The sequence below is a fragment of the Heptranchias perlo genome, chromosome 15, assembly GCF_035084215.1.
Source record: "Heptranchias perlo isolate sHepPer1 chromosome 15, sHepPer1.hap1, whole genome shotgun sequence".
In the NCBI taxonomy this organism is placed as follows: domain Eukaryota; kingdom Metazoa; phylum Chordata; class Chondrichthyes; order Hexanchiformes; family Hexanchidae; genus Heptranchias; species Heptranchias perlo.
The window spans coordinates 40,461,273-40,487,176 of record NC_090339.1 but is presented as its reverse complement, the minus strand read 5'-3'; the positions used below and the strand labels follow the sequence as shown (position 1 = coordinate 40,487,176).

Genomic DNA, 25,904 nt, shown 5'->3' with positions numbered 1-25,904 from the left:
TTGTATCTCCCAATCCTCTGTTCACCTTGTTTTTCCTCTCTAATGTTTCATTCTGGTGCCCATCCTCCTGCCAAATTAGGACAAAGGAGATTGGATTATAAAACCTTGAAAATTATAGAAATACTGAGGTAGGTGAGGAGTTCCTGGGGAAGAATGAGTTAGAGTGGAGACTGCAGTGAGATTTGATTTTGACACAGAGAGGATGCAGAGTGGAGGAATAGTATGTAGGATATTGTCTTTGCAACTTAGGACAAATAACAGAGGAACTTTCAGAGGAACACTAACCATAGTAATATTGATTGAATTAGAGAGAGATTAGAAATATTGTGATGGATGATGACAGGAAGGTTGAAGGTCAGAGAAGAATTGCCTATCAAGCAATAAACTTTTTGTTCAATAATAAATATTTGCATCAGGACTCAGCCAGAATCCTCAAGTTTAGGACCCATTCTTTCAAATAAAAGGAGCCAAGACTTGGATTGAGGGAGAAGGGGAAATAATGATAATTTACATAATCATGAGACACATTTATAACACTGTAAATATCCCCATCAATGTCTCTGCGCACAATGAATACTGTGCCAACAACGCGTGCAGTGCTTGGGAAGGGAAGACAGTATAATATTAGAACTGATTATTTCGCGCCCCTCACGTCATCATCCTACAAAAGCTTTGTGACGCCAATTCATATATTAACATATATCACCAGGTGCAATAAGACTAACCGGGAAAACAACTTCGAAAGTAGAAATAAGAAGTCGAGAAGGACAAAAAATTATTTAGTGTAACCGCAGTATCGATTTTAATGATACGGTTTTAATAAACAGAGTTGTCAACTCTGTTTGCTGGGGACAAAACCTCATCGTTTATGCTGATTATCAGCATTCCGTGGGCTGAATTTGACTTACGCAACTGAGAAGAATATTTCATCCATTTGCCAAATTGTAGATTGTGTCAGTTTCCATTCTATTTCAAAACCCAAATTCATCTCACCCGCGATTGAACCTTGTCAAAACAACTAACCTGACAGCACCCAAAATACAGAAATAACAGGCTTAGGTTAAGATGGTTACAACGATTAAAACGTAATATTGTTTTCTTTTTGACTCGGCGTGTTTCAACCAAAACAAAACTATTCAAAGCGTTTTAATTTCCATCTCCTTTTACCCGGTAATTGTGCCTTGAGGGTCATTTGAAAGTGCTTTCAGTTTTTCTTTCTGCATTTTCCGAGGGGGAGGATACTATGTGTGTTTGTTGTTTACGAAACGTCATGCCATGATGTGACTATTATTGGATGGATCTCTGTAATGGGTGGGAGAACTGGTGTCCGCGGTCGCTCGCAGCGCCTCCGCCTCTAACACAAGGAAGTTGTGCCATTAGACAGATGAGAGATACTGTGATGGATTTTACACCGCATTGTGCATGGAGAAGCTGACTGACAGCAATAACAACAGAAAAAAATAGCACAGAACACACTCCACACAAGAAGTGGCTCTTCTCCACTTGCAGTCATGAGTGCAGAAGACATCGTTTACACTGGGTGGCTCATCAAATCACCTCCAGAAAAGAAATTAAAGCGCTATGTAAGTAAGGAACTGCTTTCAAACCGACTATTATTTGATGCTGATACAGTTCAGACCTGCTAGAGTGCAGGCACATACTATAACAAACAGCACTCAGTGCTCTACAAGAAGGCATTTTTATTAACCAGTCGTTGCTAAGGTCTTGACAATATTTCGCTAAGTATTTGTAGCTGAAATTAATAATTTATGGACGAACATGGCATAATCTATTTCAGGATTTATATATTATCTTAAAATATGAAAACCTTAAGACAGCTTCGTTTATTTTTGTTTATTTAATTTGTTGGAAGTAAAGTTATTTCGGTTGTGTGCGGTTTTTTTCACATTGGGGCCCCTCGCTTCACACACACTGTACAACTAACCGTCCGCCTGTTTTTCTGAGAAATTAGGGCGTGTTTTCAAAACATCACCAAATCGGAAGCTGTGCCATAAGGTTACTGGCGCTCTCCAAGCAGCGATCCAGCAGGAACAAAAAAAGAGAATCATTATTTAATAGTAGTTAACAACATTCGAGCAATTGGCTGAGTGTGGACTCACTACAAACAATTACACATTTTATCTCGGACCTCACAATGTTCCTAAAGTCCCTTCATCGCGTCAATCATTTCAAAACAATACCAGGGGTCACGTAGCCGACATTGTAAACGACCCGTTGCAGACTCTTCAAGAACAGAACATTTGACAGAGAGTTCTCTACTTAATAGAAACATTTAGGTTTTTTTTTGTTTGGTACTGTGACACAAAACTGTGATTTTATAAACACAAATCTAAACATGATTAGTCTGACACTATTTATGTGATCCTCACCATATGCTCGTCCTTGCTATATTCTTCCTAGTTTGCTAACCTTTTATGAACATGCCTTTCATAATTCACGATTGCACGCTGGATTTGTGCTGCAATTGAAAGTCATTGAACGGTATTGGTATAAGGCATAGAATAGTCAAATGTGCTTGGATAACTGAATCTAATTTGAAGACGATGATTAGCCTATGAGTCCCCGCCCCACCACCAGCGCCCAGCTCAGCTAACGGACCTGTACAATTCAGTTTACAAATTAGATTAATACATATAAATAACCCTCCTATTTAATTCCCAATAAATAAAAGAAATGTTCCAGCAGTGACCCTGTGGTGTCAATTCTAGATAACATATCTCCGAAAAGTCATATTTGGAAAGAATTGGATGTGTGCAATGGTATATCTGAAACTGCAGATATCTATATTTGGTGGTGGTCAGCTATTTCACAGATGACAGTGTTCAACCGTCTTTTTTGCAGTAACCTTTTTGGGAAAGAGGTGGTGTTATGGAAATCAGGCCGGGTGGGTTGGCAGCCTCTACCGTCCTTGGGAGACTGTCAGCCTCCGTCAAAGATATGCTCGTCAAAATAATGATAACGCCGTAAATAAAACCCAGTCCAATGAAATCCTAGCCTGGACACGAAAGTGTTTTAACTGCAGAAGGACGGTAAAACGCATTGCAAAAAGTAACTTCACATCAGTGGTCAAACTGAACTTGTTTACAGTGCTGCCTGCAATGTCTGGTGCATAAAACAGTGGATTTGCACTTAGCTGTTTAGCTCTTCCCGCAAGTACCAGCTTTTACCGAGTAGCAATTATGGTCCACAAAACGTGTATATTGCGTATGGTATATTAATGTTTTCAAAGATTTATAAAGTACATCAAACAAAAATGAATAAGTGCAATCCGACTTGTAAGAGATATAGATGTTAATATATATTATCTGTACTTATTTAACATATATTCACTTTCATTTTGTTTATATATATAAAATATATATAACATGCTTTAAATATCACCATTTTAATTTGTTTGGAAATGTACAGTTTTAGTTCCATTTTAACATTATGAAAGAGAAAGCACAGTAAGATTGATCAGCAGGTTATAGGTGGGAAATACAAACAGAACATGGTGGAAATATATTGCTAGTTGGGCAGCGTTCGAAAAAAGAAAAGACAGGTTCGCATTTCAGTAATATCACTATCTGACAGACGTGCTTCGTATTTCCAGCATTCACAGTTTCTCCTTTTATCTCTATTGTATCTATCTATTTTGTTATTTGTGATCTCCGGCTTATTTAGTGTTCTATGGTGTTTGATAATACACCAAATTATTATTCTTTCCTAAAAACGTCAAAGCTCAAGTCAACACTTTAGTCTTACCTAATGTGCTTATTATAGATAATATAATTATCATGCATAATTTGAGACAAGTAAAACCAGTCATTGCAGTTATATGTGCCCATCCAAGCACCTTAAACAAACAGTTGTCCATTTTAAACATTTACAGAAGCACCATGTACAAACAAAATACATATTTGGTTTCCAAGGCTAGTTGTTTTTTTTACTTTGTCTTCCCTTCCTCTCTTCTGGGTGCTGACTCTTTGAGTACAATCCCATGGGTGCTGGCTGCCCTCTGGTACCTCACTCAAATCAGCATTCTTCATGAATGAGCATAGACAGTGAGTGTTGGCAAGCTGTTCAACCATTGGGAACATCAGAATCAAGCCTGATCCTATCCCCAACCAGCATGCATACATGCCCACTTTACAGCAGGGGTCATTAAGTAGGGATCAGCAATAGGAAGAGTGACAAATTCTCCCCTCCCTCAGCAGGCTTGTGAGTGCTCCTACTACACTTACTGTCTTTTCTTACATCATCCGATGGGTGAGTTTTCCAACCATTATATGAGGAAGGTATAGGGCAAAATATACGTGTCAGCTGTGCGACTCACTCACAAAAGTTGGAGTATTTGAAGTCTCATTGATTTAGTGCTGCTAGGCATATTCTTGAAGTTACCATGAAGTTGAATCTGGAAAGAGATGGGCCATGTGGTATTATGAGGAGTATTAAAACATGCTTATGCTATTCAGTTTCTACAGAGTTTATTGATCTCATTCAAGGCAGCAATTGGGGTACTACAGTGTCCCTGGGCTACAGAGGGGAAAAATCAGCCAAGGTTCCTGTTGCTGGTAATTATCCAGTGACCCTTCTGCTGGAAAATGCTTGTGTGTTGATGCTGGGTGAGAACATGTTCAGGCCCTTTAACATGGATGGTATTTGCCTTGTGGGAGCCCCCTGCAAAGGTTCAGTTTGGGGCACCTACATTTTACTAGATAATGATACTACACGCTACCTACTTAATCTGGTGTTAAATCTGCACATGTACAATCATGAAAAGGCATGTTTGCAATAGGTAATATAAAAATAGTTGACAGAATGATAAGTGATAGATAACACGAGGAAATTGCATCAAAAAATTATAAAGGTCTTGAAATACTGATATTATTTCAGTATATAAGCTGCAAGACAACTCAGAAACCAACTATTCGTACTTTAGCTGCAGTGAGGTCTTGTATAACATTGGAGTAGTCGAGTGGTACTTGCCATTCGTAAAAACTGAATTTTATCTTCTCCTTCTCCCACCTCAACCAAGACTACGAAAGGGTGAGTGGGGTAGGTGAGAAGGTGAGCACTGAGGTCGGAGCTCGCTGTAGGCTGCTGTGAGTCCTCTGGATTACGACTGTTATCACTCACTCACTGACTCGCACTCATTCTCCCGGGCTTACTCATTGACATGCACTGTGTTCACTCACACACTCACTGATTCACAATCACTCACACTCTTATTCACTCACTCAGCAACTCACACAAGCTCTCAGTCACTCTTATATTCACTCACTCAGTAACTCACCCTCTCACACTCATTCCTTTACTCTCATACACACTTACTCTCTCACTCAGTCTCACTCTCACACTTAACTCTTAATCTCACTCTCTCACTCAGTCACACTTTCCCTCACTCTCATTCTTATTCATTCATGCTCACTCTCACTGATTCATTCCCTCTCTCTCTGACTCAGTAACTCATCCCCTTTACTCTCATATTCACTTAATCTTTCGCACTCATTCACTCTCACTCGGTCTCACATTTACATTCTCTCTCACTCTTCCATATTCACTCACTCCCACTCAAGCTCACGCACTCACTGATTCTCTTGCACTCACTCACTCACTCACACTTTTTCTCACTCAGTAACTCCACCCCTTTTCCCGAGGGGAGAGGAAACAATAACCTGATCTCAGGGTGAAAGAGAATTGTACTCCTTTTCATTTTCTCTTTCTCTCCCTGTCCTGATCTCTCTCACCGACTTGATTCTACTCCCTCCTTGCCCCTTCACTCTGTGGGACTCCAGAGACAGAACCCTAAACTCACTAGAAACACTGCTAGAGAGGCTTCACACGGGTTGCAGTAATTACCGAAATTACTCTACGGCTTCTTGCTTAGATTTATGGTACAAAATAAAATGGGTTTTTATTTATCTTGTGTTATTGATATTGCAAATGCAAAAATATTCTTTAATTTGGTTGTACAGGGAGCGATGGGATGAAAGTCTTCTCTCCTGGGAATAAGGGTCCTACATGAAATAAGTTGGGATGGTCACAGTCAGCCCCTAGTGGGCTCCTAGTTGTCCCCTTTTCAGCAGTAATTGGCTCTCTCACTCTGGGAGGCCACAGAATGGCTGACGTGGGAGCTGAAAAAATGTTATGCTGATGTAATAGGAGGTTGATGTTGAGACACATTGTTGTGGCAAAGTAAAGACACCTTTACTTTGCATCATACTGTACTGTGCCTGGCCTGGGACAGTTTGATGCTGACAGCCAGTCCCCAGAATGGAAAGCCATCCATTCCCCAACACTAGCATCTTTGATGAATGCAAAATTCACAAAAATTTCCATTAAAATTTTTTAAAAACTTGCTGCATAGGGGGTGACATATTTTTTAGAAGAATCCATAGCCTTTCACTCATAAGAAGAGGATCTCAGAAGTACAATACAATGACATAGTTCCACTTCTGACTGCACTTTTGGTTTTATTATATAACATGCTTTTTATTTGTGGCCATTCATCTTAAAAGTAGATGCTCTATATGTAGTTTAAAAAATGTTGGGGTGGAATTTGACTTTGACGGAAGTCAATGGAAAAGAAATTCGGGTTGGGTGTAAAACAGTGCTGCTCATTCATTATTGCCCGTTTTGCGCTATTTCTGAAATCAAATTTTATCCCCAGCGTTTCCCTAAATCACAGATCGGCCAGCCTGCCGAGCAAGGCTGTCACAATGTCATGTTTCCAAGGCTAGTTGCTGAAATAAAACATGTTGGAGTTTAATGTTTTCTGGTAGCATACAGTTTGACAGGTTTAACGTAAAAGTCATTTGTGTTTTGTTTAAATGCAGTCAATAGCCAGTTTAAAATAAACAATTTAACAACTAGATTAAAAATGACATTTTAAGTCAACATGTTAACTAGTAAGCTACCAGAGAAAATTAGACCCATTCATTGCTTAATCGCAGCTCCCTGACAATCCATTGAAACCAATGGGAAGCGGGTGGCTTGAGCTGAGGTTTAGTGACAAAGTGCCATGCTTCTGTGCCTAGCTTCAGAAAAATGACAAGGATGGTAGCTCCAATAAAAAAACAAGTCATCTTGTAGTAAATTTTTAAAATATTTTTTAAATATATAATTTATTAAATTACATGCAAGAATGTATTTTTCACGAGTACTTGAAAATAAGGCCTTTGCAATGCTTTATCCTCAGTGTCCTCTTTTAACAATTTTGTAACTTTGAAGAATGATTTTAATTAAATCGCATGACCTCCCTGATACCATGTAGGAATGCAAACAGTGAGATGTTGCTGATGTCACTTGCTGCAGCCTGAAAGGAGCCTGTTGCATAAAAGTTAAGGGCCACGGTGACCTTGACAGCCGCAGGCAATGCTGTCCTTGCCCTGGTTGGAGGCACGAGCTTTGGCTGCAGCAGGTGACATAGCTCATTGATAGCCTTCATTGTGAAGTGAGGACACCTAAGACTTACTCCTCAGAGAAGTTCAGGTAGGAGAAGTGCTACCTGAAAACCCGCTGTAGGTGTTGCCTCATGCACAGTTCCTTCTACCTCCTCCCTCTTCTCTCAGCTGCTCCTGCTTCTCCTGTCTACTTTGCTGTTCCCGCTCGTCCTCCAGCCCCAAGGGCTACCAGACCACCCATGACTGGAGAAAATTCCTTTTAAAGATAGCCAAAAACTGTCCAGCTCCAGTAAAAACTTTTTCTCAGAAGTCAAAATTGAGTTTTTTAAGTCAGAATACAGGCCAAAACATGCCCAGAAGTTAACCAGCTGCTTAAATGGACAGCAACAATCTGTATGTAGTGGATGAGCCCTTTATATAGCACTGCTGAAGGGTCCTTCCTGCCTGTTAGCACCATGAGTTGTTGGGCGAGTTTATCACCTGGCGAGTCAGGCGCTGGGGCAGACCAATATCACAAAAGTGTCCTACAACAAACTTAGGACCCTTATTTAAATATTTTAATGACCGTTTAATATACTTCCAGCACGTGCTCTGGATGCCTATGGAGAAGCCCGTTTCAATATGATGGGCGGCGCACTTCTGGGGCGGAAAGAGTGCCCGTGTGCAGTCCGCCATACTGAATGCTTAGATGCCCGTTTTGCGCCTGAAAAACAGGCGTGACGCTAACAAATTTCTAGGCCACTTTCTCTTATTGGGGTATGGTTTCACAAGCATCAACCATTCTTCTATACCTCTCCAAATTCTTCATGTGCAAGCCTAGGCAGTGAGGCTAAGCATGCTATTCAGCTTTGGAGAGCGTTGAAGCCAAGGCTAACCGTCTCTTTAGCTGAAACACTTAATGGCAACGATTAATAGATAGTGATCAGGAGTATGAGCCATGTTAGATTTTATTTCTCTTAAACTTAGTGTCATTGAGATTAATTGTAGTGTATGTACTGCCACCCTGGCTGTAATCAGCTAACTCAGCATAGACTGGAAATCAAATCTGGGAATTTCTGGATGTATGGCTTAGTATTATGTGGGGGTAGTGCCTTTAACTACTAGGCCAATGGCAGTGCAATCAGATAACTGTTCTAATAGAAGTGGTTTAAATTATTAGGCAATATTCTGGCACAGTATATACCTCCAATGCACCCTGTCACTGACTAATATGCCCACCTTTTCTCAATATTGATTTCCTGATCTCCACCATGCACATTTGGGGAGGCATAGTGCAGAAATTAGAGAATTAAAGAGGAAGAGAAAATTAGAGAGGAAGTTATCAGTAGATGAAATGTAAATTTAGTGAAAAAGTTGATGTGAGTACAATTTTTATTACATTAGAATTATTGACAGGTGGAAATTCACTGCCCCCCCCCCCCCCCCCCATGTCCATCTTGTGAACCTCCTTACAGATAGCTACAGGACAGCTTGGCTGGGTGCATGGTGCACAAAAGAGAAAAATATAAGAAAATAAACTACAAAATGTAAACAGAAATATCTTAAACTGCAGCCCAACAATGCTGATAGATTGAACATCACGTTCGATAACAGGGTTTTCCAGTTCTACTTCATGAAAGGATTTTGTTACTCACGCTCGAGAACTGTGGGGCTTTAACAATAAGCTGTATGTGGTGCGAGGTATCTTCTGATACGTGCAGAGAGTATTCTATGCTACGGTATGCTGTTGGCTAATATAACTACAATATGTACCTCATGATTCACATGGGACAATATTATTACAGTTTGAATTGTATGTTCAATCAATGAAGCCTGATATCCATTCAGACCTTTTTTTCCAGTCTGGGTATTTACAGTGTCATCTCCACTATGGTCTCCATTTTGATCCAGTAAGAAAATATTCAAACCTATAGTGGAATCTCCATTTTCCTCAATAATAGAGGAGACCTCCTAGGGGATAATGAAAACCAGCAGATAGACAAATGGCATAGGAGTACCTCAGGCACAGAATGAAGACAAGTACAATACAAATATAATAATTTGAATGTAAACTTTCTTGAGCTGTGAGGTTGGTTTATGTTGGATATAAGGAGATTGGTGTTAACAGGCTGTCCAGTAAGACAAGGTCTTGGAGAAGGATTTGTTCCATAGACATTCTGGCAGATAATTCTGAAAGATTCTGCTATACATATAATAAAGAATAATATACAATGTGCTTCAAGGCAGTAACACATCTCAGTATTCTGATGACATTAATAAGTTCTCCTCTTACAATTTGTAAAGATATCTGAAGCTCTTTCTGTGTTAATCGCCAAAAAGCCCATGTGTTGTAATTTTTGCATTTATCCTTAGAATGATAAAGAAAATTGTTTACAGGAGTCAGACGAAATGTGAAAATGATTCATGTTCAAGATATTAAGTGCTGCGAGATAAAGTTTAACAGTGGCAAGTGAATTTTACAATTATACTCAGTTTTCCAATTTCGCTTGTGAATAATTTGGATTTTATCAAATGTCTGGTATCATGTAAGTTTGAAGGGGCTTTATTTTTGCCAATTTTCTGATTTCCTTTTCTCTGGGAGATTTTGATTCCTGCTGGGGTACAGTTTCATGGATGTTGGTCATCCTCCAGAACTTTGCCCAAATGGCCATTCTTCATATCTTCATAGACAATGAGTATTGCTAGGTTACTTAACCATGGGCATCATAGCCAACTCCGATCCTGTCTTTGCCCAACATCACACTCACTTTCCAGCAGGGATCGCTGGATGATGATCAGGAGCAAGAATCCCTGGCTGATTTTCCCATCTCTAGCTCAGGGCACCGGGGTAAATTGTAACACCTGTGCTGCTGCCCCAGTTCAGATTAATCAATTCAGCATGGACCAGGAGTCAAACCTGAGACCTTTTGCTCTGTATGGCTTAGTTACACACTACCCTTAACAACTGAGCCATAGGCAGAGTTAAATTTGACCTTTTTAAAATAACTGTCAACACAACAGCATGGAGATCAACAAGAGGATCACTGTTTCTTAATTAAAGTAAGTTTCATTGTGCACAACAGCAAACCTAAAGTGAAATTACAAACATGTAAAATAAGGAAAGGAGAACGGATTGCATTTATTTAGCATTTTTTCAGATCTCTCAGAAATATCTCAAAGCGCTTCACATTGACAGATACTGATATTGTATAGGTAAATGCCTCACATTTGCACACAGTAAAGTCTCACAAACAGCAATGAGACAGATGAGCTTTTAATCTGGTGTTGGTTGAGGGATGAATATTAGCCAGGGTATTAACATAAGCTACACAGAAACAATTTACATACTTTTTAAACCTTCTGATTTGCAAACTGTCATGATTTGGAAACACTGTGAACTGGTAACTCTCTTTGCCTGAATTTGGAATATGGCAATTGTAATTTCTTCAGGTAACAAGGGGATACCAGAAAATTAGACAGTACTATGCTAATGTAAGATTTAGTCATTTTATTCCCTGAGCATTTTAAGATTTGAAACCGATTTTTGTTTTTCTGACATTGTATGGAAGGGTGATGGAAGCAAAATGTAATAAAAAAAACCTTTAATTTTATAATGTAATGCTATAGTTATGACTTTATTGTGTTTGGCCAGTGTAGCATTTCGTGATCAAAGTCTTGATGCGTATAAATAACAGTTTTCACTTAAACTCCATTGCAATGTTCCAGTGGTGTGTATATTTTCCATTCAGTTAATTCATTTCTGTTCAACGTGGGAGGGAAAGTTAAGAAGGTACTATCGCATTGTGCTGGCTTTACCCAATGTAATCAAATCACCTATGTAGCCTGGCAAGGTTGTGAAGACAAACAACCTACCTGCACTTCCATTTATTGGGAGAAATTCTATGTATATTATTGTACCATCAGAACTCCACTTTAATTAGCACTGATTTGAAATAGCCATACAGTTTTTTTTGATTATTAACTATTGTTCCAAGAAGTTTAAAATTATTTTTACCTGAGTTTTCCCCCTTTTTTGTCCCTCACTACTTCCTTGCAGCATTGCAGCTGAGAGGGGACAGGGACTTCACTGTAGCAGGCCTCAGTGCAGCTCTGTAGTTGGAGATCTCAATTCATCTCAGTTGCTCTGGGCTAGGGTGTGGAAACATTAACAAGGTTCCCACTCCTGATTGCTATCCAGTTATTCTTGCTGGGAGTGTGTGTGCTGATGTTGGGTGAAATCAGCTGTGATGTCCTCCAAGCCAAATAGTCTATTGACACTCGCTATCAGGAAGTGCATTTCTCCATAGGTGGTCTGGTCTATTTTCACTCTTGCACAGATGGAATCTTTCACTTGTACACAATACATGTTATGTGTATTTGCGTTCATTATGGGCTTGTAGGATTGGAAATCATCTATTTTCTTGATTATATTCCAATGCTTGCAACAGTTCATAGATTACATGATGTGCAGGGCTCATCTTCAATACCCTGTCAATTTGCTTGGACATACTGCCCAGTATCCATTTCTCCGTTTGCCATATTATGTATGTATTGTCTTTCTCAGTGAGATTTCTGTAAATGTTGTTGTAAGATTCTTATCTAAACCCAACCTACATAACAACAGTGTCTGCACTTCAAAAAATAATTCATGAGATGTGAAGTGCTTTGAGATGTCCTGATGATATGATAAGTCACTATATAACAGCAATTTCTCCTTTGTGTTAGGGTTCATTAAAATGCAAAATTGAATGGCAAATGGAATAACTTTATTAAGGTTTAAAACAACTTTACAATCTCCATCTTGTCTGTCTGGCTCTATCAGTTGCACGATTGATTATTTTTCAGATACTGATTGTTAAGGGATTATCTATAAATGCACATAGTCAGACAGCTTTGAAATACGAGATGCAACCACAGGTTAGCAGTGCCAAAGTCTGCAGCCTCTATTTCATTATTTAAAATGGCAGCGCCTTAATGTCTGGTGGCACTTCTCACTGACGATGCTTGTATTTAGTTGGATGATGTCCTGGTGAGTTTGCTCCTGGGGTTGGCTAAATCAGCTGATCACAAGTCCAGATCACTGGGCAGGGTGTCTTCAACTGCTGGCCCATGTTTAGACCTATATTATAAGCCCGGATGAGTATGACCATATGATGTCCACCAGTTCGCTAGAAGGTTTCTGCAAATAGTGGGCACCGCACAGGATTGACTGTGCTGGTGACCTAAATTTGACAGATTATAATTTGAATTACCCACTCTAGTTTGGGCAGATGACCCATTTCATATTATTAGTGATGCCTTCCTTTTGGGGGTGTGGTTGTAGATGTTCTGATGGGAATAAGCCCATTTCTACCAATTATCCGTTTATACAAAACAGGACACTTACTCAAGAAAGGGACCATCCAAAAACACTCAAACTATATAATTACAATGACAACTGTTTAATTTGATGTGAATTTTTTCATCCTCTGGACTTAAACTGGCAACTAGGTTTGAAATTATCCAGACTCATTTCAGTCAGGAACTGCAGCAGCCTTTCACCTGTCCATTTGAGCTGAATTCAAACATAGGCCTCAGAGATTAAACAACAGGCAGCACATTACCCAATTCTCCATCAGAGCAAAGAGACCTTCATCCCATATGTTTGGATAGAATTCAACACCTTTATCCTCTAGGTGTAAAGAGAGTAGTAAGGATTTATACTGGTCACTGTGTTCAGCAACATTGTAAACATAAAGAGGTGATTTCCTGTGATTGCTATTTATATCAAAATCATAAACAGGCTCCAAGAAAGCTTTTATAATTTTGCTAGAAATACTAAACATAGGACATTTTCATGCTAGGTTTACGAGATCACCAAAATATAGTGACCAGAGTGAAATTCTCACCCATTGCCCTGAGTGTCTAGCACACTTAATTATTCAGTCCCCAGTGTAGAAAAAGAGACCTTCATTCCAGCTATTTAGTTTGAATTTAAATAAAGTAACTAAGATGAAAGGATGGTGAGTCATGCAGCTTCCAAAATCTTTTGTGACTGAAATGAGGACAAATTGTAGGCTTGCACATTACAGCATGACAATCTCATGAATGTCGTTAAGTTCCAAGAACACTAACTTGTCAGGACCAGTGTATTTCTGATCATTTAAATTCCTATTATATCTGTGTGCCTTTTTAAGTCATCTGATTCCATGGGTTTAAACAAAATGTATGGTTGAAGTAGATTAGTAGTGAAGTTCCTTAATTTACTACTACTTTCCCTAATGTAGTTCCCTTTGCATTTAGTCAGTCAGTGGTCAAAACAATGCTTTTTTCTTGTAATTGGTTTCCCATAGAAACGCAAATAAAATGGGAAAGCCAAATAATAGTACACTTGAGAAGTCCTGCACTGGTTGCTAATCTGTTAGCTTTTCACTTTTAGGTGGGGTTGCCCATCAAGTGACAAAACGCCTGTTATGTACCCCAAGCCTCAAAACTGCTTGCCAAGTTTCTGACTGTTTAAGATATGTGCTTTTGGGTTGTAACTTACGGTTTCCAGTAAATCAGGAGGAACTCCTCAAAGCAGTTCCAGTTTGAAGGGCCTGTATGCTCAGTTTCTGATTTTAAGAAATATGGCACCTGTGTTTTAAAAGGAAGTTGCATTGTATGCAGCTGGCAACTAGAAAAAAAAAGGCTTTAGCATATCACAATCCTGAACTTTTTATAAAGATTTTAACCCTTTATCAGGTTACTATTTTTGTTGGAAAAGGCAGTTATTTCAAGGGTGGATTTTTTTCCCTACTTTTTTCTTTTTAAAATTTCCTCCTTTCTAACACTTGCTGGGTTCCGAATTCATGGGCACCCGTAGCCCTCCAGTACCTCATCCAAACAGCCATTCTTCATATAGGGGGCTTTCTTCTTTCCTTTTTCTTTTTTTCTTCTTAGCAGTGCCAGTCTCTCCCCCTCCCCAGCCTTCTCCATTTTTGGGCATCTTGCCTCTTCACATTGTGCAGATTCGAATTCCGAAAAGTATCCTTCAATTCATTATAATTTTTCCCAAAAGGATCTCTGATTTCAACTATGGAGGTAATCTTAATCTTTCCAACAGGCTTCTGGTACCTCACTCAAGTGGGCAGAAGGATTTTATTTTAGTAGAACACAGGGTTAACACTATCAACACAGCCTGACTCCCACAAAACAAATGTAGACAAAAGATAAAGAGGAAAGGACTATGGGAGGTTCCTTTTTTTGCAGTAAAAGGAATTCAAAACATGTTTTTCTCTTTTTTTTAACTTACAAGTAACTGATGCAATTATCTGGAGGTTTGGAACTGCCTTCATTCCCAGGGCATGGGGTCTATAAACATGTCCCTTTTTTTTTGATTATGGAGGGATTACAATGACCAGCAAATGTCACAATTATGTGATTCATTAGCAGAAAAAAAGTTGGCAGTTTAAAAGGAGAAAATTGGAAATAACTCCTTGTAAACAAATGAACCAATTTGAGAAATCCATGATGGGTGTATGTAAGTACACTAGGACTTTCAAAATAATATTAGCAGATCTCCCATGGTGTTGCTCATGGCAATTCAGAGGTTACGTTGTTGCGGGGGAGAGTGCGCAAATGGTCACTGAGAGGAGTTGGAAAGAAGTTGTTAGAAATTAAGTAGATAAATAAATGCATTTGTTCAGCAACAACAACAACTTGCATTTAAATAACACCTTTAATGTAGTAAAACGTCCCAATGTGTTTCACAGGAGTGTAATCAAACAAAATTTGACACCGATCCACACAAGGAGATATTAGGACAGGTCAACAAAAGCTTGGTCAAAGAGATACGTTTTAAGGAGCAATCTTAAAGCAGGAGAAGTAGAGAGGCAGAGAAGGAATTCCAGAGCTTAGGGCCTAGGCAGCTGAAGGCATGGCCGCCAATGTTGCCCTCATTCTAGTGCACAGATTGCACTCAATCAATCTGGTTTAAACATTGCAATAAAATGCGGTGAAGTTTGCAAGCTATGACAATGGGAGTTTTGTACATCAAATGCTTTCACACAGTCAGGGAGAGATCTGGCCACGGCTGCAGGGAAATTTAAGATTGTCAGAGTGCAGGACAACAGCAGAACGTAACGTGTAAAGGATGGCACTCTAGGCACCTTGCCTGATACCTACTCCCACAGCCCCACATCCCATTTCCTTCTCATCACCCCAATGTTGCCATCACCTCTCCTAAGCCTTTCCTTTCCCATCATCTCCTCACCTCCTTGCTCCTATCCTATACCCTCCCCTCCCCCACCCATCCCTCTCACCCCTCTTGCTTCCAACCCATCCATAGCCTCCCCTGCCCTTCTCCTTTACCCTTCCAATTCCCCAACCCCCCTTTTTCATCCCCTTCCCCTTTCAAAGTCCAAGTCAGAGTTACAAATATTAAGTGACTGTCTTTCTTCCTCTTTTTTGACGATTATTTTGTATCTATATCAAAGTGCAACGTCAGGAGTCTAATAAGCAAAATGTGTGCTAGATGCACTGTTTTTGGTATAGATAATAGATTATTTTTCAACAGTTTTAAAATTGCAATCTTTATTTCAAAATTACTGCAAAGATTGTGATGTTTCATCTTCTGCTACTAATTTGAATGTCCCATAATCAACACAATTGCTACTGCAATGGCATGCTATGCAGGGCCATACAAACTAGAAGATCTCCAATTTTGATTGTTGGTCAGCACTGAGTTAACTGAAATGAACAGGAGAGGTAGTAAGGGGCACAATAATTGGCCGCAATGCTCCTGAGCAATGGAGAGGAAAAGTCATCCATGATTCCTGCTCCTGATAACTATCCAATGACCTCTGCTGGAAAATTTGTATGTGTGTGCTCGTGTGTATAAAGACGAATCAAATTTGACTCCTTATGATGTCCCCATTTTCAAATGGCAAGGCGGCTCTCACTGCCTGGGCTTACCTACGAGAAATGGCATCTTGGGCAAGCACCCATGGAACTGTACTCCAGCAAAAGTCAGCACCTTCAGGAGATGGGAAGGGAGAAAGCTACAAAAAATATAACATGTTAATGCTTATAACTAGATTTTTGAAGCTGATACATCACTGTTTTCAATATTACCACACGAATGCTTACAATGTTGGATAACATTTTCTTGTCTGTTATCTTGATGGAAACATTAACCGATTTAAAATTAAGGGGTTAATATCATCATTAAAATAGTAGAGGGGAAGGTCATATGCGTAAAGCAGATACCTCCAAATTACGGCTATGAGCCTTGGGAAAATGCTGGAGTCAATAATTAAGGATAGGGTGACTGAACACCTCGAGAATTATCAGTTAATCAGAGAGAGCCAGCATGGATTTGTGAAAGGTAGGTCGTGCCTGACATGCCTGATTGAATTTTTTGAAGAGGTAAAGTAGTGGACAGGGGAATGTCAGTGGATGTTATTTATATGGACTTCCAGAAGGCATTTGATAAGATCCCACATAAGAGACTGTTAGCTAAGATAGAAGCCCATGGAATCGAGGCAAAAGTACGGACTTGGTTAGGAAGTTTGCTGAGCGAAAGGCAACAGAGAGTAGGGATAATGGGTAGGTACTCACATTGGCAGGATGTGACTAGTGGAGTCCCGCAGGGATCTGTCTTGGGGTCTCAATTATTCACAATATTTATTAACGACTTAGATGAAGACATAGAAAGTCTCATATCCAAGTTTGCCGATGACACAAAGATTGGTGGCATTGTAAGCATAAAATTACAAAGCGATATTGATAGATTAGGTGAATGGGCAAAACTGTGGCAAATGGAATTCAATGTAGACAAATGTGAGGTCATCCACTTTGGATCAAAAAAGGATAGAACAGGGTACTTTCTAAATGGTAAAAAGTTAAAAACAGTGGATGTCCAAAGGGACTTAGGGGTTCAGGTACATAGATCATTGAAGTGTCATGAACAGGTGCAGAAAATAATCAATAAGGCTAATGGAATACTGGCCTTTATATCTAGAGGACTAGAGTACAAGGGGGCAGAAGTTATGCTGCAGCTATACAAAACCCTGGTTAGACCGCACCTGGAGTACTGTGAGCAGTTCTGGGCACCGCACCATCGGAAGGATATATTGGCTTTGGAGGGAGTGCAGCGTAGGTTTACTAGAATGATACCCGGACTTCAAGGGTTAAGTTACAAGGAGAGATTACACAAATTGGGGTCGTATTCTCTAGAGTTTCGAAGGTTAAGGGGTGATCTGATCGAAGTTTATAAGATATTAAGGGGAACAGATAGGGTGGATAGAGAGAAACTATTTCCGCTGGTTGGGGATTCTAGGAGTAGGGGGCACAGTCTAAAAATTAGAGCCAGACCTTTCAGGAGCGAGATTAGAAAACATTTCTACACACAAAGGGTGGTAGAAGTTTGGAACTCTCTTCCGCAAACGGCAATTGATACAAGCTCAATTGCTAAATTTAAATCTGAGATAGATAGCTTTTTGGCAATCAAAGGTATTAAGGGATATGGTCTAAAGGCAGGTATATGGGGCCTGATGTTAGCAGGCCTGCGGGTTCCCGGCGGGGGGGCTGTCGGGTGCGTGGGTAACGCGCCCGGTGAAATTAGTGCGTCCCCCGCACGATCACAGGATAATTGAAGTCATTTACCTGTGGTTACGGGTTTTCCGCTGCTCAGCTGCGCGCCGGCGGCCTGCGCATGCGCAGTGCCGTCTGAATGATGGTAGAGCTCTATTTAAAGGGGCAGTCCACCAATGCTCCTCCTGCTGCAAACAAGAAGTAGCACACCATGGAGCACCCCAGGGGTAAGGCTGCCCCACGATTTTATGACGACTCACTCCAGCTGCTGCTGGACGGGGTAAGGAGGAGGAGGGAGACGTTGTTCCCCAGCAATGGAAGGAAGTACCCTGCCTCCGCCACCAGGAAGGCATAGACGGAGGTGGCTGCGGAGGTTAGCAGCAGGGGCAACACCACAAGAACATGGATCCAGTGTCGCAAGAGATTCAATGATCTCACTAGGTCCGGCAAAGTGAGTACACTAATGCATTCTCCCACACTCCGTCTTCCACATCACCTCAAACACCTCACAACCCCTTCTGCACTGCCACCACAGCGCTCCCGCATCAATCCTCACAGCCACTCAACTATCATCCTCACCGTGCCTGCACGTACCCACCGTCCCTGTCCCCATTTGAACACTACCACACACCCCAATCCCCATACAATGGGATGGGCATGTGGCACACGCATCCTCCCATCCATCTCCCACACGCTCAACCCACCCACACCAATGCTTGAAGCATCTCACAATGCAATCATCACTCAATCACGCATCTGTGTTTTGCCTTGACAGGAGAAGAGATGCAAGAACGCCTGGGAAAGGGCACGCACCGGAGGGGGCCTGCCACACGAGGTGGTTCTAACGCACGCAGAGCTGGACGCCTTGGAGATCAGCCACACGCTGCTTTGCCTGTCCGTGGCGGATGGTGAGGCTGGGGCTGCAGAAACGTCCGGTAACGGAAAGCTGACACTCAGCACTCATGATCACGAATGATCTTAGCATCACTTGGCATCTGCCGCACCTCAACATTTGTCCACATGCCTGATATTGCCCTTTGTTCTCTTGCAGGGCCGTCTGCGAGCGCCGTGTCTGTGGAGGGTGATTCCTCAGAGGACATGCCGGTCTCTGAGGGTCCATCGTCAAATATGAGCCAAGCATCCACCAGCGCAGATACACACACCTCGGTGGGTCCCCCTCCTCAATTAGTTGGGATTGCACATGGTGAGTCACCGCGCACATGTGAGCATGAGCAGACCCTGGTGGCAGGGGTAGCCGCGGAGGGTCCGCGTCGGTGGGAGCACTCTTCTCCAGGCTCTGCTCAGCCGGACCCAGATGCTGAACCCAGGGGGCCACCAGTCAAAAGGAGAGTCATCGAGGGGCACCAGCACATTGCCGAGGTACTGGAAGAGGTGCCACGCGCACTCTCCACAATCGCGCAGGTGGTGGACGAGTCCAACTCCTGCATGAGGGCAATGGTGGCACAAGTACAGGAGGGTATCCGCGAGATAATGTCGCGGGTAGGTGCGGGAACGTCTGCGGTGGAGGAAAGGCTAGCCTCCCTCGAGCGTCACGCACAGTTCAACATTGAGTCCATCCAGGCCCTGACAACGGCTGTTCGGATTCAGGGTGAACAACATTCTGCCGCCATAAACAGGCTGACAGATACATTAGAGGTGGCCTTGCAAGGTCTCACACAGGTCATCCAAACTGCCGTCCAGCAGGGTGGAAGGAGTGATGTGGGCCTAGGTCATGAGAGGGAAGATGGTGAACGGGGACATGGAAGTGGGGATGCTACTCAAAGTGCCCCCACGTCTCACCCGTTGCCCCCCTCTCAACCAGTACCCGCAATGGTGCCTCCTCTCCAGGTGGCCGAGTTTGCCCTGCACAGGTGCAGGAGGAGCAGTCTGTGGAGGTACCCTCACGGGCACCGAAACCCAGGGGGCGTCGGCCCAAAGCATCTACCCGGTCAGGGCACGAACAAGAGCAACCTGCCACTACCTCTGCTGGAGCCACAGGGGTAGCACCACGTAGGGGTTCCCGCAAACGTAAGGCTCGGGTGTTATGAACACAAAGGGAATGCACCAGGGTGTATGACAATTTGTTATGTTTTTATTTATAGTCGTTTACTGCACATACACAATAAACACAATTGTTCTCACCACTACTGCCATCTCTTGTCCATTCTTGAGCGGCTTGTGCAATAGGTCCCTTTCGTGGGGCTCATCATGACGATGAACACCTGGTCCCACCCATTGGGTCACACTACAGTGGGTGCAGGAGTAATGGCACCACTCTTCTGTGGAGGGGGCTGGTATGGCCGCTCCTCTGTGCACATGATGAGGTCTGGACGCCTCAGACAGTCTGATGTTAGGAGAACCGTTGACATATGAGTGCCTCCCTGACCTGACGAGCATCCAGGTGAGCCGGTGTTCGGCCCATGGGTCCTTCCTCCTCCTCTTGCTCCTCCTCCTCCTCCTCATCGTCGTCCTCAATATGGGTGGCGGATGTGCATGGGGCCTCCTCCAGCGGCACCCCTCTCTGTTGTGCCATGTTGTGCAGGGCACAGCAGACAACTATAATTCGTCCCACTCTGAGTGGCGCGTATTGGAGCGCTCCCCCAGAACGATCAAGGCACCTGAAGCGCATCTTGAGCACCCCTATAGCCTGCTCAATTGTAGACCTGGTAGCAATGTGGCTGTCATTATATCGACGCTGCGGCTCGTTGATGGGTTTCCTCAGAGGTGTCATAAGCCACGTGTGCAGGGGATATCCCTTGTCGCCGAGGAGCCAGCCGTTGCCGGTGTTGGGTGAGTGGAAGAGGGGCGGGACGGTGGACTCCCTGAGGACGAAGGCATCGTGGCAGCTGCCAGGATGGCACACGTGTAGGAATCTCTGTCGGTGGTCACAGATGAGCTGGGCGTTCATGGAGTGATACCCCTTCCTGTTGATGAACAGTCCTGGCTCATGTGGAGGTGCCCGTATTGCTATGTGGGTGCAATCGATTACACCCTGCACCCGTGGGAAGCCAGCCACAGCATGGAATCCAACCGCACTCTCCACCTGGCTGCGGTCATCCATGGCGAAGTTGATGTAGTGCGAGGCCCTGTGGAACAACCCATCGGTAACCTGCCTTATGCACTTGTGTGCAGACGACTGACAGACCCCGGTGATGTCCCCGGTGGCACCCTGGAAGGATCCGGAGGCGAAGAAGTTGAGGGCAGTGGTGACTTCGACGGCGACGGGTAAGAAGATGCTGCTTGGTCCATCCGGGAGCAGCTCGTCATTAAGGAGGCTGCAGATGTCGGCGACTACCTGGCGACTGACTCTGAGCCTCCGTATGCACTGCTCCTCAGAGAGGTCCAGGAAGCTGAGCCTCGGTCTGTAGACCCTGTGCCGAGGGCAGTGCCTCCTGCGACGCATCTCTCTCTGCGGTTGCCCTCCCTCCTGCTGTGCAGGTGGATGTGCCACAGCACCGTGTTGTGGGACTCCACGTGTCTGAGGCGGACGGCGTGGCCTGCGAGGCTGCTGAGGCTGGTGATGCTGTTCGTCCTCCGAGGAGGTCAAGGCGGCCCCCATCTGGAAGGTGTAGGTCTGAGGGGTTCTGCAAGGTAGGTAAGTGTGTCCTCGCACCGGGGTTGCGGTTCCACGTCGGTGAATCTTCTTGCTAGGAGGAGGGTGGTGGAGGGCAAGCGTTGCCGTATGTGACGGAGTGGCCTCCTGCGTTGGTGAAGGGTCTCCCCCCCCCTCCCCCCCACCTGTGGAATGCACCTTGGCAGCTGCCACAGGCTGCTGGCTGCCACACGTCCGTTTGAAGTGAGAGTGTTTCCCCCAGTATGGGAAACAGTCTCAGTTCAAGGTAAAATCCCACCCTTCCTAATAAAACAGCTCAATCAGGCTTGTAAACGACCTGAACGAGCAAGATAAATACTTACAAGTGGCATCCCGCTGGCTTTAATTGCCTGCGGGGTCTGCGCGCGCACGTCGCTGCGTCCGTGGGGAACCTGGAAGTGGGCGGATTCGAGACGGGATCCAGTCCCACTCCGGGATTCCCCGATTTTCGGGGCCCCCCCGCCGAGAACGCACCCGATAGCGGGTGATAAAATCAAGCCCATGGATTTAGATCACAGATCAGCCATGATCTTATCAAATGGCGGAGCAGGCACGAGGGGCTGAATGGCCTACTCCTGTTCCTATGTTTGTTCCTATGTTGGCTGTCTGACCCACAGAGCCCAGGCAACTCATTTGTGTTGTTATTTTTGTTTTTATTTGTTGGTTTGCCCTGTTTGAATTTTGTGGGTCTGGAGGTTTGGAAATGGCTGTTATTAGCACTGTTGCCTCATTGATGAATAAATCCAAAATCAGAACACCAAAATCTGTTAGCATTGGCAGCTTGCAATATATGCAAGTTAATAGGAACAATGAATTAAAATTTAGAAGTGGCACCATGGTATGCTCCAAATTGGTCCACAAAAACAATCTTGGACGCTCCTGGACTAAACTGTTCATCGCTAATATTGCTCATATCATTTCCAGCCTGTAATATCATCTGATGGTAGTTCTGTCTGTGTAGACAACAATGTCTTGAAAGACTGAATAACTAATACAATTGTAGGAAAGATATTACATTTTAAGCAGAGGTGTCCCATCTTGAAGAAGAAAAGTAACGATACTGAAGTAAATCAAACAGCGGCTGATGTGTTTACCTTGTCTACAAATGTGGGAAGTTCCTTCCCCCCCCCCCTCAATTTTTCCCCTGTTTGTCTTGAAGGCAATGATTCTTTCAAGGGTATGGTCCCATAAGCATCAGTGATCATAGTTTATATACACATTGGCCTGGATTCTCCTTTAAATTATCACCCGTTTTGGAGAAGATCTGGGGTGTAAACTGTGCTCTTAAAGGCTACTGCCTCAAATCTGCCACAAAAAGAAGCTGCACCTGCATTCTCCTACCGAAAAGCCATCAGTTCCCTTTAAGGCCCACTAGAAGCCTGAACTGCCACATTTAAAAGGGTGTCAAGAAGGCATGGCTAACTCCTCTGCCTCATTACCATCCATTTCCGCTCAAACCTGCCCCAAATAATTACTGTCACTATAGCAAGATATCCCTGAGGCGGATACCACACTAAGAAGACCACGTTGGTGTTTCTTCGCCTGTATAGTGATTTTTTTTGAATATTTTGGGGGTTGAGTTAGGATCAAAGTATTGCTTTACACTCTAAACTTGGATTTCTGAATGGGACTATCTTTATTTTGATGTTATGCAGAGGATGAGGAGGATAACGGTATAGAAGAGGCAAGTTTGAAGGCTCTTGGAGTCAGGCAAAATTGAGTCTATTGTAAAGAATAAATGCTAGGTCTGTGGTTTCTGAATGTTAACAGACAGATATCCAGACTACTACGACAAAAGGGGAGCTAATAGGTTTAATCGCATTATCTTCTAGTTTTGAGTCCTAATAAATAGTCTACACTTGACATGTTAACACACTGCTGCTATGTATTTCCAGCATTGGTTGCTTTAATTTCTAACACCTTATACACGTTGATGAAGACCCTTTAACATTTCTAAACCATACAGTTTGAGCTTATCTAATCTTTCAGCATAGCTCATCCCATTTGCACTTGGAAACCATCATATCTTTCTTTTAGAGATTGACATCTGTCTTTTATTCTCATGAATTTTTACAACTTCAACTGATTAGGATTCTATTTTTTTTAGGATAATTACAACGCATGTACGTCTTAGTTTTGTTTTCCTTGCAGAAAAATGTATAGTAGATAGAACTCAAGTTTTCACAACATCAAAATTAGGAAAGTAGATCTTTAATACGTTGATCTGAGTGTGGATAGTATGTCTGTTGCTGCTCATGATATTGAGCATCTGATGCTGAGGCAGCCGTTTCTGTCTTTGTGTTAATCCCTGCATGCCCAGTAATACCTGGAACAGCTCAATGTGTATTTTGCACCCAGTGCAGATATAAGTGATCACTTAGCATCTGTGTATGCAAATTTGAAATTTTGATATGCTTAGTAGTTCTGGTTCCTGGAAACTAACAACACACTTCTGCGCAGGGTTTATATCAGCAGTTACAGTCAGCACAGTATCAGTGCTATCAGTGCTGACACAGTTAAGACTTTTTTGTGTGGCATAACTTCCTTATTTACTTAATTTTTAATCTTGCTGAAAGACTTTTATCCTGGTAATGCTACAATTTTTTTAACTCTACAAAAAAAAGTTTTACATTTAATTTTTATTTCAGGCAGAATGGCTTTGTATATTCTATCACTTCATAAGAGTAGCAGATTAGGAATTAGAGTAAGTAAGTTAGCTACCATAAAGTGTTAAGAAGTTGTTATAGAAAGTGAAAGATTATATTGTTATGTGATTGTTGTTGCGTCAAGTAAAGGCAGTTTGATCACTTAGAGTTGTGAGATCATTTCTGTGTATGCTTTCAACTTTTGGGAGTTGGATGATAGCAGGGGAAATGTTGAATTCTGTTTTATGAAAGAATTTGGCAGAAGTCTTGGACTTTGTGAGGGTGTGTTGGGGGAGACGAGGCAGGTGTGAAGTGACTTTATTTGGTGGAGTCAACCTTTATTTATTGGAAGTTCTCTACTAGCAGTTGTGCTGTCCTTGCTCTGGCAGCTGGGTGTGGCTCTCCTGTTCTACTTCGTCTCCTTCTACACCCTCTCATGCTGTGGGGATGCTTAAGTAAGACCTTCCTGGACACTTGATCCTGGTCAAGTGTAGACTATTTATTCGGACTCTAAACTAAAAGATAATGCTATTAAACCCATTAGCTCCCTTTTTGTCATAGTAGTCTGGATATCTGACTATTAACATTTATGTGTTGTTCTCTCTCCTCTTCATTTTGCTCAGTCCTATAAAAGAGCCCATTTATCTTCCAATTTCCAGCTCTAACAGGTACCTACCTGAAACGTCAACTTTTCTGCTTTTAAAAACTGATGCACCTGCAGTATATTTCCTGCATTTTCAGTATTGTATTTATGATTTCCAACATTTGCAGTTTTTTGTCCATATAAATTATTAATAGATATAGATACAAATTACATAACTGGTACAAGGTGACTATTTTAGGACTGCATCTCAAAACTGGAACAATTTTCCCCCCTTTGATCAATAGTATCGTATTGGCACCTGAAGTGCATTTTATCAGCATGTCATAACTGCTGGCTGTGAAGCTGCATTATTAAAACTAAATTGACGTAGGAATCAAGTAGCTATACCAGTTCAAACTCCTGTCTGGACTGATACAATCAGCAGTTTGTTGGCGCAATGTCAATGTGCAGAACATAGCTCGATGAAGTGTAGCGTTTTTTTTAATCACAGTATTTAGGCTGACAGTTGGTCCCAATCAGTTTTAAAAATAATTTTGTTGGCACTTTTAGTGGAGCATGGGTTAGGTAGGGGAGTTGGCAGGCAGTGAAATTCAGAAATATTTTGTGCTGCTCGTTGCAAAATGATAACAGCTGACAGTAAAGACAGTGGGTGTATAACCACAGAAGGGAGTTGCTTGATTCTGAGGAACTCGAGGAGCAGAAAGGCCGTGGAAAGCAAAGGACCTCTGGGAAGGGTGACTTATATGGAGGACTCTTTATTAAGAAACATGATATCATCAGCTGCTAACAGAATTACCACAAACCCCATTAGAACATTTTCTTGTGGTGCTTATTTTACCTAGTTATTTACACCCTTCGATATCATATCTGAAAAACGCTTTTTTATATCAGAAGTTTAAGACTGATGCAATTATTTTATCATGTTAACAAATTGATCATAGGCAGGGTAACATTTAAAAAAGAAATTGCAACTGAGCAGTATATTTTCCGCTGTTTGCTAATTTTACTGAAGAAGTAGACGTATGAAGCAGAGACAATCGCTCTCCACCTGTTGTGTTTGTCTTTATAAACACTGATTATTTATTCACAGAAAATGTCCTTGGTTGTTACAAGTGATACAATCA

At 42.3% G+C, this 25,904-nt stretch overlaps 1 protein-coding gene across 2 annotated transcripts in view; it reads left to right on the top strand.

Moving 5' to 3' along the window:
- Positions 1-1,375: 1,375 nt before the first annotated feature.
- gab3 (GRB2 associated binding protein 3) overlaps positions 1,376-25,904 on the top strand; it is a 106,694-nt gene continuing 82,165 nt past the window's right edge. For both annotated transcript variants that reach the window (XM_067997118.1, XM_067997117.1), the window contains exon 1: positions 1,376-1,583. In XM_067997118.1, coding sequence (XP_067853219.1) covers positions 1,512-1,583 — 72 coding nt within the window. In that variant the 5' untranslated portion in view covers positions 1,376-1,511. The remainder of the gene's footprint in view (positions 1,584-25,904) is intronic.